At 40.2% G+C, this 17,343-nt stretch overlaps 1 protein-coding gene across 2 annotated transcripts in view; it reads right to left on the minus strand.

The window, feature by feature from the left end:
• The window catches only part of SDK2 (sidekick cell adhesion molecule 2), a 468,912-nt gene that overhangs the window by 109,932 nt on the left and 341,637 nt on the right, over nt 1-17,343 (minus strand). For both annotated transcript variants that reach the window (XM_081938775.1, XM_081938774.1), the window contains exon 3: nt 2,941-3,047. In XM_081938775.1, coding sequence (XP_081794901.1) covers nt 2,941-3,047 — 107 coding nt within the window. The remainder of the gene's footprint in view (nt 1-2,940; nt 3,048-17,343) is intronic.

Consider the following 17,343-nt stretch of genomic DNA (forward strand, 5'->3'; position numbering starts at 1 on the left):
GAACAACTGTGGCGAGAAAGGTCATAAAATGGGGCAAAACTCACTTAACCAATGTCTTGCTTAGCAACAGAAATTTTGGGCTTGATTGTGGTCATAAATCAAGGACTACCTGTACTAGATTGGGGAAGGCCATGTTAAGACTTATACATATTCTTGTGTTCCGAAGCATTGTCCTCCAAATTACTTCTTATCCCAGATAAAACCCCTCCCCTCTTACTTCCCGGACAGTATACTCTGCAGTGGCAAGGTGTACGTGTCCCCAGGTAATTGTCATAGGTACCAGTGGTCTGATCCAGATTCTGCTGCCGGCTGAAGCTTGGTCATTATTGTTTCAGGCTTCTTGCCTGCATGTTGGAGAGACTAGATCTGATTTATACGGGCAGCTTATCCCTGCGACAGGCAATGGTGGTGTAATTGTTATAAATGCTGTTTACTTTCCCTGCCTTCCAGAAAGCGTTGTGGAGGAGAATGGCTTGCTTTTGCTAAAAACTATATGAAGGATTTAACGTTTCAGGAAAAGAGCTTCTCAAACTGGATTTCCACGAACTTTAATGAAATGTGTTATAACAGCATTTCTCAACTTGATGATGTCTGGACTTCAACTCCTAGAATTCCCCAGCCACATCGTCAAGTCGCCCAGGTTGAGAAACGCTGTGTTATAATACTAACCTACCCCTTAATCTCCTGACTGCCTCCCACAGCTATTTCAGCCCTTTTATGCTCACTTAGCCATCCAGATTCCGGGTCTTCTGATGACCCTCAAATCCCCCCCAAGAGCTTTCTTCCTTATAAGAATACCTTAAGGGACAAAAGGTCAAAACTATTACGTGAAAATAGACCCCCAAAAAATCAGATCTCACTTGCCATTGAACATTTTTACAAATAATGATGTGCAATCTGAAAGAGCTTTAAAAAGAGGAGAAACAAATGAAAAAAAAAGGACATTTAAATGTAATCTCTCAGCATGGAAGAAGCAGGCATTGCTTTTGTGATTTGAGGTTTCTATGATTTGGCACAGCTATCAAAGGTCAGCTTATTGTTGACAGAGGATTAATAAAGAGTGATAAAGCCTGGAAGGTGACTTCTAATATATAGAGCACAGCTACAGAATTTCCTTTCATGATTCCGATATCTAAAAATTTTGCAGTTGGCTGAGCGATGTCCTTTGCAAGTTCCTGTAATCTCGATCTGAAAAAAGGTGAAAGAAGTCCTGGTTTGATGATGTTCTTTTCATATAGTTCATAACTCACACTGTTAAGAGGGAGCCTTTCGGTTAATTTCAGTTTCCCTGCTTTTTTCTCTTCCAGTTTGTTGGTGCGAATTCTATTTTGCATGGCTCAACTGAAGAGCTCTTTAGGTAAAAGAAAAGGTTCCCTTTGCTCATATGTGCTAGTTGTTCCCAACTCTAGGGGGCAGTGCTCATATCCCTTTCAAAGCCGAAGAGCCAGTGCTGTCCAAAGACTTTTCCGTGGTCATGTGGCTGGCATGACTAAACGGCGAAGGCACATGGAATGCTGTTACCTTCCCACCAAAAGTGGTCCCTATTTTTCTACTTGCATTTTTATGTGCTTTCAAACTGTTGGCAGAAGCTGAGACAAGTAGCAGGAGCTCACTCTGTTATGTGGCACTAGGGATTTGAACTGCTGACCTTTCTGATCGACAAGCTCAGTGTCTTAGCCACTGAGCCACCACGTCCCTTTAAGAGCTCTTTAGCCCCCAACAATTTTTCACTTAACTTTGCTTATTAAGCATCATCCAAACGTTGCTCAACTGTTAATCCTAACTGATGGTTCTATTAGTGACCAAGGATAAATTTTGGTAAGTTACCCTAGCCATCTTACCTAATGTTTTAGCATTGAAAATAGCAAAATTTCCTGACTCTGATGGAGAAGACAATATAGGGCAGTGATGGCGAACCTATGGCATGCATGCCACAAATGGCACACGGAGCCATTTGTCAGGGCACGCGAGGCGCTGCCCTGTCAGCTGGCCAGCGCGCATGTGCGCTCTGGCCAGCTGAGTTCACCTTTTTAAAAGCTATTTTTCGCCTTCCCCAGGCTCCAGAGGCTTTATAGGAGCCTGGGGAGGGCGAAAAGAGCCTCCCCCCCGGAGGCCCTCCGAAGGCTTCAGGGACCGTCTGGAGGCTTCCCTGATGCCTTCGGAGCACTTAAAACGACCCTCCGAGCAAACTGGAAGTGAAAAAGCATGTAAAAATGGGGGGGGGGTGCGTTGTGCACGCATGCGCACTGGGGGATCGCACGTTGCATTATGGGTGCGGCACGTCCACACACGACCCCCCCACGCTCCCCCCACTTGTGGCACACGAGCCAAAAAAGGTTTGCCATCGCTGATATAGGGGCTGCTTGCAGTCAGAAGGAAATCCAAAGCAACCTCACGATTAGCTCGGCAAAGCAACTTGGGGCAAGTGAATGCATTTCTAAACTGTCAAAAAGTTCATAAAATAAAATAACAACATACATGAATGTAACAATAGAAGGCAAACACCCAACCCTCCCCAAGTAGAGAACACAAAATTGCAACTGAGGTTATCCCTTTATCCTGCATTGTCTTAGGGACGATTCTTTTGCGAAAGTATTTTCAAACTCACAGAATCAAAGCCCATGTTTGACTAATCAACTATAATTTCCTTTGGTATTCTGTGACATGCTCTTCCATACAGCTTTGCCCCTTAGTTAATTTTCTCCTTTTTGCTTGAAGTACTCCTTCCACTCTGGAGAGGTCCTTCATAACGCGCACTGCACCTTTTAAGCCTTTTAAAATCCTAATCTCATTATCCCATTTTTTAACAAGTGGTCCAAACATTAATTCAGGCAACATGACAATCTTGGCTGCCCCTTTGACTTGTCGCTGTCTTTGTTATAGAAGGGATGCCTTGGGCATCCCTAAACCATTGGGAGGATAGGGCTCATCAGCACTTACATGCCACTTGTACTTCCGTCTGTCTTTGCAGCAGAGCTCCCATGCGATTGCGCACAATGCAGCGGTAGAAGCCGGCATGGGTTCGGTCTAGGGATGTGATCATGTACCTTAATAAAAAGAGAAGAACAAGGGAGAGAATGAGAGAGAGGGAGGAAAAAGGGAGACGATGAAATTGAACAATATACTACTACATACGCCAAGAGATACATAGCCAAGCCATAATCTTGCACATCTCGATAAGCTACAGCAACTCTCTTTTGTCTCTGTTCTGACAGCATGGCCTACTTTCCCATAAACTTTTATTATTCGCTTGCCATTTTCACTTATTACACTTTAATTATAAAAAAAAAATCATTTAAAATTCTGCTGTTGGAACAAAAAAAATCGCAAAGGGGTCAAAGAACACAGTGTGTAAGATCTGTTGCAAACTTCATTTTTCGGATAATCTGCATTGTTATTTGGGATAAGGCAAGCTTTCTTACTAATTAAAGAAGGAAAGTCGCCTGGAGTTCTGAGCTACAGTAAGATCAACACGTAGAAGACAACTCCTCCTTTACTTCCAGATTCCAGAAAGGGTATGAAACTCTTGAGTAGCTGTTTGAAGGCAGCCCGGGGGATGGATGGATGATGGATGGATGGATGGGGAGGTGGGAGAAGAAGCAAAAAAAATTATCCAGGCAAAATTGTGGGTGGGGAAAAATTTGGGTACAGGATTCAAATGATCTTTGATAAGATCACATCATCAACTCTGTATTTTAGATGAGTTTCTTAATTTGGTGTTGCCTGGGTAAGCATAATTCATCAGATGTCTTTACCAACTTGGTTGGTCTGTCTTCTCTATCCCTATCTGGGGGGAAAAAGAACTAATTTCAGCGAAGCATACAGTATTTATCATACGCTAAGAGGCTATCTCAGAAAACATTTCAGACATTTTAATTAAGGTAAAACATGGCCTCTTGCATCTTGGATGGAGTTAAAGGGATGAATCAGTTTGGCACCAGACTCCCTGAGTGCCAGAACATTTCCAGATCCAATTCAAAGAAGGAACCTCTGCTTGGATGCTTTGAGCCTCAACTTCATGAACCTGCTGATGTGATATCTCTTGACTTGCTACTAGGGCTTGTAAAGCTGACAAGCACCAACTGATGGTCCTATTCAAGGGGAAGACTGGTGGCTACCTTTAACAAGGTTTTGTAATCCTGTTTTTCCTACTTTCATTTGGCTTTTAAGTACTTTGTGTTTTATATACCTTTCTAGTTATCTTTTCAAATTCGACCGCTTTAAAAGGTTCACACTTACCTTTAATTTTATGAGTAGATTATATGGATACGAAATTGTATGCTTTATATTGTAAGCTGTATTGTACAAACTGCAGTTAGGTTGCAAGGCATCTAATATATGCATTGGACAAATATATTTTATGGGATGAGAAGATTCTGATTCCTGACAAAGAAGCTGATCATTTCTCTTCAGACTGGATTATCGGTGATCCCTGGCTAACATGTGCCATATGCTAAAAAAAAAATCCCATAATATTTGCATTGAAGGGGAAGAATAAAGGAAAGTAGGAATAATCACTGTGCACTGTTACAGGTCCAGCTAATATAATATCCCTATTTTTATATAAAAGTATCCTAGTATTATTTTAGAGTGGGTAACATAATCATTCTGAAGCAGCTCAACTCTAGGTGAGAACATAGAATTATGTTAAACTGACTAGTACCCTGTTTCCCTGAAAATAAGATCTCCCCGGATAATAAGCCCAATCGGGCTTTTGAGTGCATGCGCTAAAATAAGCCCTCCCCTGAAAATAAGATCTCACTGAAAATATTCTAACACAGCAGCAGCCATGAGGTGACCATGCTCGCTGCCTCCTGCACCTCAAAAATAATAAGACCTCCCCGAAAATAAGGCCAAGTGCTTATTTTGGTGGTCAAAAGAAAATAAGTCCCTGTCTTATTTTCAGGAAAACACGGTATTGTCCTAGTGCTTTGTTGCATCACTCTGAAGTAGCTTTATACCAACAAACAATTATTTTGGGCAATTTTCATCCACCTCTACCTTTGAATTTTCAAATTCATATACCCTCCCTTTACCTGTTCGATCATTCTTTGCATTCTGTGAAATTACCATGATGATAGTCCCACCAGAGCTATAAAACTCTTTCCCCTCCTCCCCTTTCAAACATTTCTCACCAAAGTAAGAGAAGAGCGAAATGTAAAACGAAAAACAACTTTCCTTCCTTTTGGAATATCAATGATAGGAATGGAATATGTACATTGCTCAAATACTAATGTTACACAAATCATTTTCTACTAGAAATATTCCTGAACCTCTATTTCCAGCCCCTGAACTTCACATTTAGCAAATTCTGCTATGTATCACAATGAAATATGTAGGGACAGTTTTCTAAGGATTTACAATAGGATGGACAAGATACTTATTTGGGGCACACTATGGGGGGCAGCTAGTAAAGAGTCTTGAATCTATATTTCTAGTTTAATCCGTCTGAAAAGAAAGATCTGGTCTTGAGCAATAATTCATATTATTTCCTTGCAGCAATGAGAAAAACCAGAAGATGGAAACTCAGAGGAAATAAGTCAGAGAATCTACACAGCTTTCAACCCCCACACCCTCAAATTTAATCAAGTGCTGAAAAATGCCAGGGGCTCCTTTGATACGAGTTTGTTTGTTCTTTTCAATACACAATTTAAATTAAAGTTTAATAATGAGAGGTGATTATCTAATGATTGCCTCGAAGTCTGGAGATGCTCATGATCCTCCATTTACACAGTGCTGCCGTTTGCTTTCAGAAGGCAGTTAAAAAACAAAAACCACCATCTCAAACTGTGAACAAGGAGGGCAAATCCAACAGAGCCAGGCAGACTGTCTGCCTTGCTGATATTAGCATGGAGGCTGCCCACGTGGCGACTCCGCATTTGGAAGCTTTGAAGTTCAGAAAATAGTAGGAATCTTGCTTCAAGGCACCAAGGTGACAGCTAATGGTTTAGGTTGCTATGGACAAGAATATGCAAGAGGCACTAACAGCTGTTGCCTCTCCCCAGAAACGCCATTATTTGAAATGTCAGAAATAGCCTGTTAGACCAAGATAATGTTGTTTAAAGTAATAGGCACGTATGCTCTTTGCTCACACCATTGTTACTCTTTCCGTTGGGATATAATCACAACTATTCTTCGTGAAAGACTGGGTTGCCATGGATCTTCTGTACAAGTTCATCATCTCGTTAGTCTCAAGTTCAGCCACAGCCATAAAGAGAATGCAAGGATCCTACACTTCCTTTTTTATTAGCAAGAGAATGGAATATCTTTTCCTGGACATAAAGGAGAAATTAATATAGGGAATAAATTACACAAAGAGTAAGCATCGTGGGCGGTAGGTTGGCTCCCATGATTGAGCGCAATCCAATATCTGTTCTAAGTAAGGAAATTTATTTCTCATCAAGGGGTGAGTGGGTGGGCAGGTAGTCTATAGCAGGAGTCTCCAAACTTAGCAACTTTAAAGATCTGCGGACTTCAACTCCTAGAATACCTTAACCAGCATAGGTTCTGGGAGCCAGAACTGAATTCTGGGAGTTGAAGTCCACAAGTCTTAAAATTGCCAAGTTTGGAAACCTCTGGTCTATAGCTAAGATCTTTCTGTCCTGACACGAAATCTTTTATTTTTACACTAGTTGATAGCCCAGCATTGCCCGGGTATTTATTTATAGGGAAAAATGTCCAGACTAAATGTAATTTCTAATATTGGAATTTCCCCCTTACCAGATGGAGCCCCCTTGTGGAGTACCGTGAAGCTGTTACCATGGCAACTCCACTGCGCTGTACAGTAGAAGTTATTTTACGGCAGTACAGTAGAAGGCATTTAAAGGCACAACAGGCTGTATCATAACAGGACACACACCCTGAGGGGTGTCTTACCCCCACAGTATTTTTCTCCAGAGAGTAAGTCATCTGTGTAATTGAAATTGCTTGAAGTGTTCCTGAATTATGCTGGAACGAATGGACACACACACACACACACACACACACACACACACACACAAATATTACTCAATACTACCAGTGCTATATCTCGCTGTAGAATTTCGAATCCGAATTTAAATAATTTGTCTGTTACTTCATTCCAAAATATGTGTTTTACCCAATTTAACTTACACATTCCTTTACGTTTATGTTATGTCTTTCATTCCAGGGCGGTGCTTGTTTTGCTTTGGTTTTTGTGCTCACAGTTTCCTTGGTAAGGTTTTGAGAAGTGATTTGCCATTACCTTCTTTCTAGGGCTGAGAGAGAGCAGCTGGCCCAAGAACATCAAGCTGGCTACATGCCTGAGGAGGATTAGAACTCACAGCCTCCTAGTTTCTATCCTGGTATCTTCAAAGCACCATAACAAACTGTCTCCTCCAGAAAAAAAACATGCTGTGTTCTTTTTCTTTTCTTTTATGTATTGGAACTAATAGCTACATTAAAAAAATAGTATTTGAGCTCAAACTGTACTATTTATTATTCTTCTTTCATAAAAGTAAATAGTAACTCTCTTGGTTTCTAAAAATATCCATAATTTATTGTTATCTCCAAGTCAGTAAATAGCAATCACTAAACATCTTTTTTTTTAAATGACAAGTTCTGCTTCTACATGTTTGTCATAATTCACAAATGTACTTCTAATCTTGCGCTACAATTTTATTTCTATATTTTAGATCATTTCTATGCCACCCCAATCATATAACTCTAGCCTGGTTTGTACACATAAAAACTGTTTTAAAAACTGTAGTAAAATAACACAGCAAAGAAAAATGGAATAGATGTACCCCTAATATCTTAGGATGCAAAAGTCCAATGAAAAAAACAACTCTTCAATTTTATTTATTTACTTGATTGATGAAAAGGATTGCCTTTACCTTGGGAGCTAGTACAGAAACAGAACTGGCATCTTTTCTGACACACACACAGACACACACACACCCTTCCTCCCTTTAGCTCTAGGTGGAGGTGGAGAACAGACAGCATACTTTGCTGACTCAAATTTGTAGGGGAGCCAGATTCTATTTGAAGCAGACAGTCTCCAAGGTAACTAGGACCCAAGCCACAAAGGGTTTTGTAGGTTATAATCAGCTTTTTTAATTGTACGAGGAACTTATACTGAACCACTCTTCAGCCAATGAAGAGCTATCACTCCCTGCTCAGTGGGTTTTTGCTGGGGAGGCCACAGCCCTCTTCATTATCAACCACTTGAAGTTTCTGAATAGTTTTCAGAGCCAGCTCCAAGTAGAGGGCACTGCAGTAGTCCTTACATAACATGGTGAATAAATGACTATGGGCTGCAAATCAAGTTCCAAGAATAAACCACCAGTTGAAGCCGGGCAAAAGTTCTCATAATCCTAGATTCCTCCTGCTGCTGCTGCAGGAACTATGATTCCAAGAATTATCTTTGATCTCTGATTTCTTCCTTCCAGAACAGTGCATTCTGGAACATTGCAATCCCATCTGGAGGAAATATGCAATTTCCAAAGAACCAGACAATTTCTGAACAAAGAACTGCTGCACCTTTCTGCATTCAACTTGATCATATTTCAAAGGATCCAGCCCCTGCCAGCCTCCAGACACTTGGATCTCCTGTTAAGCCAGTATAGGGATAGAAAATTGAACGTCATCATTATATTTATGGCATCCTGCATCCTAGCAGTCATTCACAATAAATGCTGCAGAATTGCTTGCCAGATCAAGTCCTCAACTGCTTTCTGGAGATTAACCAGATCCCTAAGTTGTATGAAATGAATCATCCTAACTGATCTTTCCTTCTTGCAGATATTGGAGGTGTCAATTCACCTCAGAGACACCAGAAAACGACCAGATCATGACAAAGGGGTGAAAAAAAAAGCATCCTTCAATTTCAGATTGTAAACCAAGGGTAAAAACGATTGTATGAATTGAGCCAGTTATGCCCTGGGACAAACCCATGTTTGCCATGGAGGCCATTACCTCCCGGGGTGAGCCTGTACCCAATCCATTTCCCAGGAATAAAAGTTGAAATGCCCAGCCACAAGAGCCGAAAGAACCAATCACCATTTCAGGAATGAAATCAAGGGACCAAGGAGAGGATACTTGTAATATTCCAACACTGTAAGAAGAGAGCTTATCAGTTTACGCTGCAAAAATCAGCAATCTTGTAGTGCCTTTTATGATGAAAAGGGCATAAAGTTTCATGAGATGCAGCAAAAGTTTATACCGATTTAATAAAATTTGTTGGTTGGAAAAAAAATGCTACTAGTTTCTTGATCAATTGCCCAGCAGGACTCCTCAGTCTTTAAGAGCACAACTTCAGCCACAAGTATTTTCTCCATGAGCTACCTCAGAGTCATATTGTCAGAATTTCAAAGAAGGAATCATCATTTTCCTTGGGGTTGCTGAAGCACCAAAAGTGGAGAATAGATTTCTGAGAAGGTATCACCCTGTCTTCACTTATCTCAGTCTTGGCAATTTATGTTCTGTGCACGTCTTCATCTGTTACTAGTTATGGATAAGCCATAGAATACAATAACCGAGTTGGAAGGAGGTCTTGGAGGTCTTCTAATCCAACCCCCTGCTCAGGCAGGAAACCCTACACCACTTCAGACAAATGGTTATCCAACATCTTCTTAAAAATTTCCAGTGTTGGAGCATTCACAACTTCTGGAAGCATGTTGTTCCATTGATTAATTGTTCTAACTGTCAGAAAATTTCTCCTTAGTTCCAGGTTGCTTCTCTCCTTGATTAGTTTCCACCCATGGCTTCTTGTCCTATCATCAGGTGTTTTGGAAAATAGCTTGACTCCCTCTTCTCTGTGGCAACCCCTGAGATATTGGAACACTGCTATCATGTCTCCCCTAGTCCTTATTTTCATCAAACTAGACAACATGCAACCATTCTTCATATATTTTAGCTTCCAATCCCATAATCATCTTTACTGCTCTTCTCATGATCTTATTATATACAGATCTGAAGGCTCACTGGCCATAGAGTTGGAGCAGCTGGGCTAGAAGCAGGGAGGGACACTAAATTGATGATCCCCTTTCTTATACTGGCTATTAATTCTCCCTGGCATATTTGCCCATCCCTGTAGAATCCTGCCCCAGTTCTCAAGCTCCCCCACCCCGATCTTCAGAAAAACGAATTCCCCTATTCCCCCTCCCCTTCATCTTCTAAATCCAGCATCACTTTACAAGCTGAATTGGTTGTCTGAATCTAGGTTATACCAGCTAGGCTTGGTTCATTGACTCCTACCAAGCAACGTCCTTGGAGTTGTTCTATCACCAGGATTCAGAACAAGACAAACACTCGAGTATACTTTCATTGCAAAGAGAAGGGGATTCTCTCAAGTTCTCCCTCATATTTCCAGAGCTCCAGAACTGATTTCCCACACTCTCATTCCAGGAAGGAGGGAACCTTAAAGCTCATTTGCAACTCCACCCCACCCCAAGGGTTAAAACATAGCTTCTCCACAATTGAGGTCTTAGCACTACTGTACATCATAAATCTGCAGCAACTGAAACAAAATGAATTCTGTTTGGTATCGTGGAGCTTGTTTCCAAGAATAAATGCAATAGATTACTTTGTTAGTCTTGATGCCTTTACTAATGAAGCACACAGCTTCATTAGTGTGAGCGGGGCTCTAAGTGTGCCCTCCGGCCCACCCCACTCATGTGGCCCAGTTGCAAATAGGTCATGGCCTGGTAGTGGGTTGCGGCCCACTACAGGACAGGAGACCCCTGTCTTAAGAACAAAGCAGAGAGGAAAATCAAAGATGGGGACAGGAGACACTGAAGCAGAAGAGATTCCATTGTCACCATAATTCCCTCACCTTTTTCAGGTGTGATATATGAATTGGGAATTGTTATTGTTAGTTGCGAAGTCCTGTCCGACCCATTGCGACTCCATGAATGTTCCTCCAGTCCTCTACCATTCTCTGGAGTCCATTTAAGCTCACGCCTACTGCTTCGGTGACTCCATCCAGCCACCTCATTCTCTGTCGTCCCCTTCTTCTTTTGCCCTCAATCTTCCCCAGCATTAGGCTCTTCTCCAGTGAGTCCTTCCTTCTCATTACGTGGCCAAAGTATTTGAGTTTTATCTTCAGGATCTGGCCTTCTAAAGAGCAGTCAGGGTTGACTGCTCCTCTAGGACTGACCAGTTTGATCGCCTTGCAGTCCAAGGGACTTGAAGGAGTCTTCTCCAGCACCAGAGTTCAAAGGCCTCAATTCTTTGGCACTCAGCCTTTCTTATGGTCCAACTTTCACAACCATACATTGCAACTAGGAAAACCACAGATATATGAATTGGGAATTAGGCCAGTTCTAATTCATCAGACTGGCCAAATGTATAATCTACCACAAAGATCAGCTTGTAGATTGGAATGTAGGATGACCTCTACACCCAATCATCATTGTGACACCAGAAATTGTTTGCACAAGTTGATACTGGTCTCCCATTCATGGTATAAAAGACAATGGAAGCTTTTGAGAAAAGCACACCAGATACTAGCAACATGGGTCCTGTTACATTAGAGGAATGGAATTTGTCTGCAATTAGAATAACAAGCTACGGTAGCCATTGGCAGAAGCATACTTCTGGGCACTTTTGACAATATAACAAGCAGATTTTTAAAGCTTGTCAGTGTTGCCTAGAAGTGAAACTCTTTAATGGCTCCTAATACAGCAAACTGAAGTTCTAAAATATTTCCCACCTCCGGTATTCTTCCTTAAGCAAAGAGGAGGGGGAAGCAAAAGAGAAAATAAATAAATCATTACAAAAAAAATAACCCAGCTTGGTTATCAATATTCCAACTGAGACACAAGAGGAGAAAAGAAAAAAAAATACAGTGAAATTATTCACTTTCCTGTGTGAATAAGGCATGCATTGTGCATTAGGATTCTTTAGGAATGCAATGATATCCTGAGGTTTTGGATGTTCTTTAAAATACAAGATAAATTATACTTCTCAACTTTACAGAGCAAAAGAACACAAGGCTTCAGTGTTGGAGTCCATGCTTGTTGAATTAGTTTAGTGTTACTAATCTGCATAAAAGTCTTTATCTTGCTCCTCCCCCAAAGCCTCAGTGAATACTCTACCCTTAAAACATTTTGTAAAGTGACACACACGTATAAATAATTTGTAAAACTATCCTTCACTTCACAAAATATTTAGAAACAGCTCCAAAACAGCACAAAGTCCCAAAGAGGAAGGAAATGGGAAGACTGTTAATGAATTTCAGTGTTTTTCTGCTAAAATAAGAGTCAGATGTAGTAAGCCATCAAAAAACTCCAAATGCCTCAAAACCAGGCTGATGTCTTTCATTTTTGCTTTTTAATGAACCACTGCTCTCTTTGTGGAATTAAATAACTTTTTTTTAAAAAAAATGCTGCTTCCCTCCTCTAACTTCAAGTTTAGGCGGTCAGTGCTAAGATGTAATTTTGCAAGATGTAATTTTAACTTCAATAAGCACTTAAAACACATCTTCTGCATTTTATCCCATTGGCTCCTTTCTCCTTGGGTGACTGCTGATTATCCAAACCAGATTTCCACAACATGATTACTTCTGTAATACACAAATATAATCGGGAATTTATATTGTAGGCCTTTAGTTAAGAGGGCACAAAAGATGAGTAACCATATAAATCTCATAAACCTTTCCTGTCCTGAATGGTACCCACTCTCGTAATGTTCTTTTCCCAGTGTATGAAAGATCCTAAACTGGCATGGCTTCTGAAATCTGCTCCTGAATTCAATTCTAGAGGCAAGAACTGCTGGGGAACAAATTAACATGTCAATGGTAGTAGTCTAGAAATAAACCAGGTAGTAGTAGGAGCAAATAAGCCAGGTGGGAGTCTGAGAAATTCAGCCTGTACTCCAGAAGACAGGGGAGCAGTGCACACAAGAGAGGTCTTCCTATTTCTGGTAAGTAATCAAATCAATGATGGATGCAGAGTCCTCATTATGGGATGCCTGTGAGAACTTCACAGGCATTCATCTCAGGAGATATCCTTAAATTCCCTATGCAACCAGCAGATAGAATGAGGTCTAAAGGTTCAGGAAGATAAGCTGGCAGAAAATAAGAGATGGAATTTTAAAGACCAAGGCATGAAGGAGGGAAAATTACCTATTGAAAGCAAAGCAAAATTGGTGAGGAACCTCTCCCTTCCTTTCTGCATAACTGCTACTCTGCACTCCATTAGCAATGAGTCCTTGAATGTCAGTGCTGATATTTAAAATGATGCTCACTTGCTTTAAATAAGATGTTTCAATTCCACCAAGCTGTCAGGAGCTCAGGCAAACACCAGGAATAATGGGCAGAGTCTCCTTGCATTGTCCTAGTTAATAAATCAGCAAAAACACAAATGCAGACAACAGATAGAAAAATTACAGACTGTCTTACCTCTTTTACTATGGCAAGACAGAGATCCTTAAGATAAGGTAGGTATATAAATGGATATGCGTGTAAAACCTAAGCTTTAATATCTGACAAGGGCACAATATATACTGAATATCCCACTTAAACACATTATCCTAAGTATATTAAAAATAATTGTGAATTTTACTTCCCTTTCCTGTCCCAAATGTATCTTGGATGTCTGATTGCCATTTCTTTCCTTTTTTTTTTTTTAAAAAAAACAAGACTATAATATTCTGTATGAGATTTCATAAAGCAGCTGGAGTGGGTTGGGGGAGAGAAAAACACAAGGTGGTACTACATCTGATTTTTGCAGCCATCAAAAGAAGGCAGAGATTGGTTTGGAGAAGTTATCAGGAGCAACAGATGTATAACTGCACATGTTTCAGATCTTTCTTTCTTTCCTTTTCATTATCATTTCATTTAGTCCCTTCGGGGAGAGGGGGCGGTCTAGAAGTCTAATAAATTATTATTATTATTATTATATTGTTATAAATCTTGATACATTATGTTGGCTCAATACAGTAATGTTTATACAATATTAATTGGAGATTATTAGGGTTTTATTATTTAGAAAACTTAAGAGTGCTCAGAATAGCGAAGAGAAAAAAGTGTTTCTACCAATACTAATTACATTGTACAATATCAGTGTTACAAGCATAAAATTATTTGACCTTTTCATCCATAGTTATAGCTGTGCTCATAAGTTTAACAAACCACCTGAGGAGCATTTTATAAGTAAACATGAGGGATCAGAGAAAATACATTTTTAAAAATTTATAATGTGATTCAGATTAAAGTATTAGGCATCACAAAAATAGCACAATCATTAAACAAACCATAGCAAATAAAGGAAATAATAAATAACCTGGCTATTCTTGTGGCCAGAGTAAAGGAAGGATTGAAATCTAGAGGGGGAATTCTTAGGTCAGCTTCATTTCCGACCAATTTATACATGGGAGACAAATAGCTGAAGACTATTTAAAGGCTATCTGAAGGCTATGTATTCCTCACCTTATAACTATTCATTTAGTGACTGGTCAAATATACATCAGCACTGAAAAAAAATGACTTATGACTGTTTTTCACACTTACGACAGTTGCAGTATCCCCATGGTCATGTGATCAAAATTCAGATGCTTGCCAACTGGTTCATACTTATGACCGTTGCATAATCCTGGGCTCATGTGATCCCCCTTTGCGACCTTCTGACAAGCCAAGTCAATGGGGAAGCCAGATTCACTTTACAACTGTGTTACTAACTGAACAACTGCAGGGATTCACTTAATTGTGGCAAGAAAGATTGCAAAATGGGGCAAAACTCACTTAACAACTGCCTCACTTAGCAAGAGACATTTTGGACTCAACTGTGGTCGTAAGTCAAAGACTACCTACATGCAGAATGGTCCTTAGTTGAGGACATGGAAGTTTCTATAAGTATTAAGTATTAAGGAAACTGTATTAAGGTTTCTAATGTTAGAAACCTTGATTTTAAGGGAACAACATAACCAAACACATTATTCTGGACCTCAGGAAAACACATGTTGATTAACACAGAGCAAAGATAAGTAGGATTTCATCACAGGAGAAGAATTTGGAAAGAGTTGGTACTTCTAAAGAAGATGATCAACAATTCCAATGAGAAGGGGAAAAAGACAGCAAAAGAAGCTTAGTGAAGATATTAAAATAGAAAACGGCATTTACATGAAAAAAAAGGAGACCATAAAGGAAGAGAACAGACAGGCAGCCTGACCTGTCAGGACAGAGGAAGCTTAGAATGAACTGAGCTAGGTGAAGAATGCTAAAAAGAGGCTTCTTTACACATGCTGAAACTAAGGGGGAAAATCTGCACAGTTGTTGGGTGAAGAGGACAACATGTTAACAAGTAACAAGGAAAGGAGGCTCCTATTTTGGTTCAGCCTTCCTTAATAAAAGATATGTATTCTACAAGAAAATTGTGAATGGCTGCCTGAAGTTGATAGAAACAGGTTAGGGGATACCTCTTCACAAGGACGTTTCTGGCCTTCCCAAACTTCCGGTAGGCCCATTTTTCACCCTCCCTGAGGCTCCATGCGTGCCCTGCACTTATCTGAATCCAAAATGGGTCACATGGGAACTCCTGGGAGGGGGGGAGTGGGCGAGGCCAGCCAGGAGTGGGATTTGGGAGTTCTCCGAACTGCGCAAAATCTTAGCTAGAAGTTCTCCTGAAGCCCCGAGAATCCCCAGCAGCCCACCCCTGAAGCTATTTAAGTGTGGACTTAATGGCCTGACAATGACTTTTGGGCCAGTTGTGACTTTGGGCCAGTGAGATTCTCTCAGCCCAGCCCACTTCACAGGTTTGTTGCTGTTGGGAAAATAGGAAGAGGAAGGCATGTTGGATATATTTGTCACTTTGAGTTATTTATTAAAAAAATCATTAAAGGCGAGATACAAATAAACTGGAATATTAGCAAAATTCTTACTTGTACAGGTGGCTCCAATGTGGAATAGTGCGTACTTGGGTTGTAATAGCCCTCGTAAAAAAAGATATTAGAATTGTAGGGTAAACAGAATATGAGTCAGCAATGCACTATGGATGAAAAGAAGGCAAATGAAGTTGTAGACTACATTGCTTACATCAACAGAACTATAATTTCAAATCAGGGAAAGTAATCATTCCATTATTTTCTGCTTTGGTCAGGGCCCATATTTCAAGAAGAATTCCAATTACTGTGCCCAGTTCAGAAGGATTCAGAGAACTTGGAACACAATGAAGAATGCAAGGGGACTAGAAATTAAGTTGTACAAAGAGAGATTGAAAGAGCTGGGTAGGATGAGGAGGGGGGGGGTTACGATAGCATTCTTCAAATACTTAAAAGGATGTCATATTGAAGAAGGTCAGGACCCATTCTCTCTCATTTCAGAGTGCAGGACACAAATAATGGATTTAAGTTACAGGAAGGCAGATTTCAATTGAATGTCAGAAGAGGCTTCCTAGCAATGAGAGCTATTCAACAGTAAACCAATTACCCAGGGAGGTAAGATAGGTTCCCCCTCATAGGGTGTGTTCAATAGAAGGCTTAACAGCCATCTCTCTGCTTTTATTTGGATTCTTGCTAACCACAGTTTCTGTGGAGCAGAAATCGAACACTGGGTTACAAGTCCACCATTTTTATAATGCTGTGGTTTTGTATTATCAGATTAATTCTGAGAACTCAGAAAGTTGTGAGAGATGCCAGAGAAATTCTCCAAATTTGGGTTTGTAGGTTTCCATAACAACTTTGAGAATTTCCAAATGCCTGTCTCAGGAAGAGAAGGTTTATAAATTTTACAGCTGTCTTCTTTATTGAATTATATCTTGAAATCTTAGGTGAGTGGAAATTAATACATTTTGGGGCCTCAAATATAGATTTTATTCCTTGTTTTTGCAAAATGATCATGGCTGGGTTGAAATAGGTCCACACTGAACCCCAGCAAAACAGCATGTAGATAGTCCTCGACTTAATAATCACAAAACTTCCATGGCTAATCAAGACAGTTGTTAAGTGAGTTGTTAAAGGAATTTTGCTCCATTTTGCAACCTTTCTTGCCACAGTTGTTAAGAGAATCACTGCAGTCATTAAGTTAGGAACATGGTTCTTAAATGTTACTTCCCCATTGACTTTGCTTGTCAGAAGATCACAGGAGATAATCACACGACCCTGGGACATTGCAATTGGCATAAATACATGCAAGTTGTCAAGCATCTGAATTTTGATCACTTGACTATGGGGATGCTGCAACAGTTGTAAGTGTGAAAAATGGTGAGAAGTCAATTTTTTCAGTGCCGTTGTAACTTTGAATAGTGTCTGATGAATGGTTGAAAACTGAGGACTACTTGTGGTTGTTTATTCCAAAACTACCTGGGTCCTGACAAGCTCATCTGTGGTTCTGGAGGAGATAAACACACCCTGAAAGAACAGATGCACAATGTGAGTGTTCTCCTA

The sequence above is a fragment of the Natrix helvetica genome (genome assembly GCF_964273705.1).
Source record: "Natrix helvetica genome assembly, chromosome: 1".
In the NCBI taxonomy this organism is placed as follows: Eukaryota; Metazoa; Chordata; class Lepidosauria; order Squamata; family Natricidae; genus Natrix; species Natrix helvetica.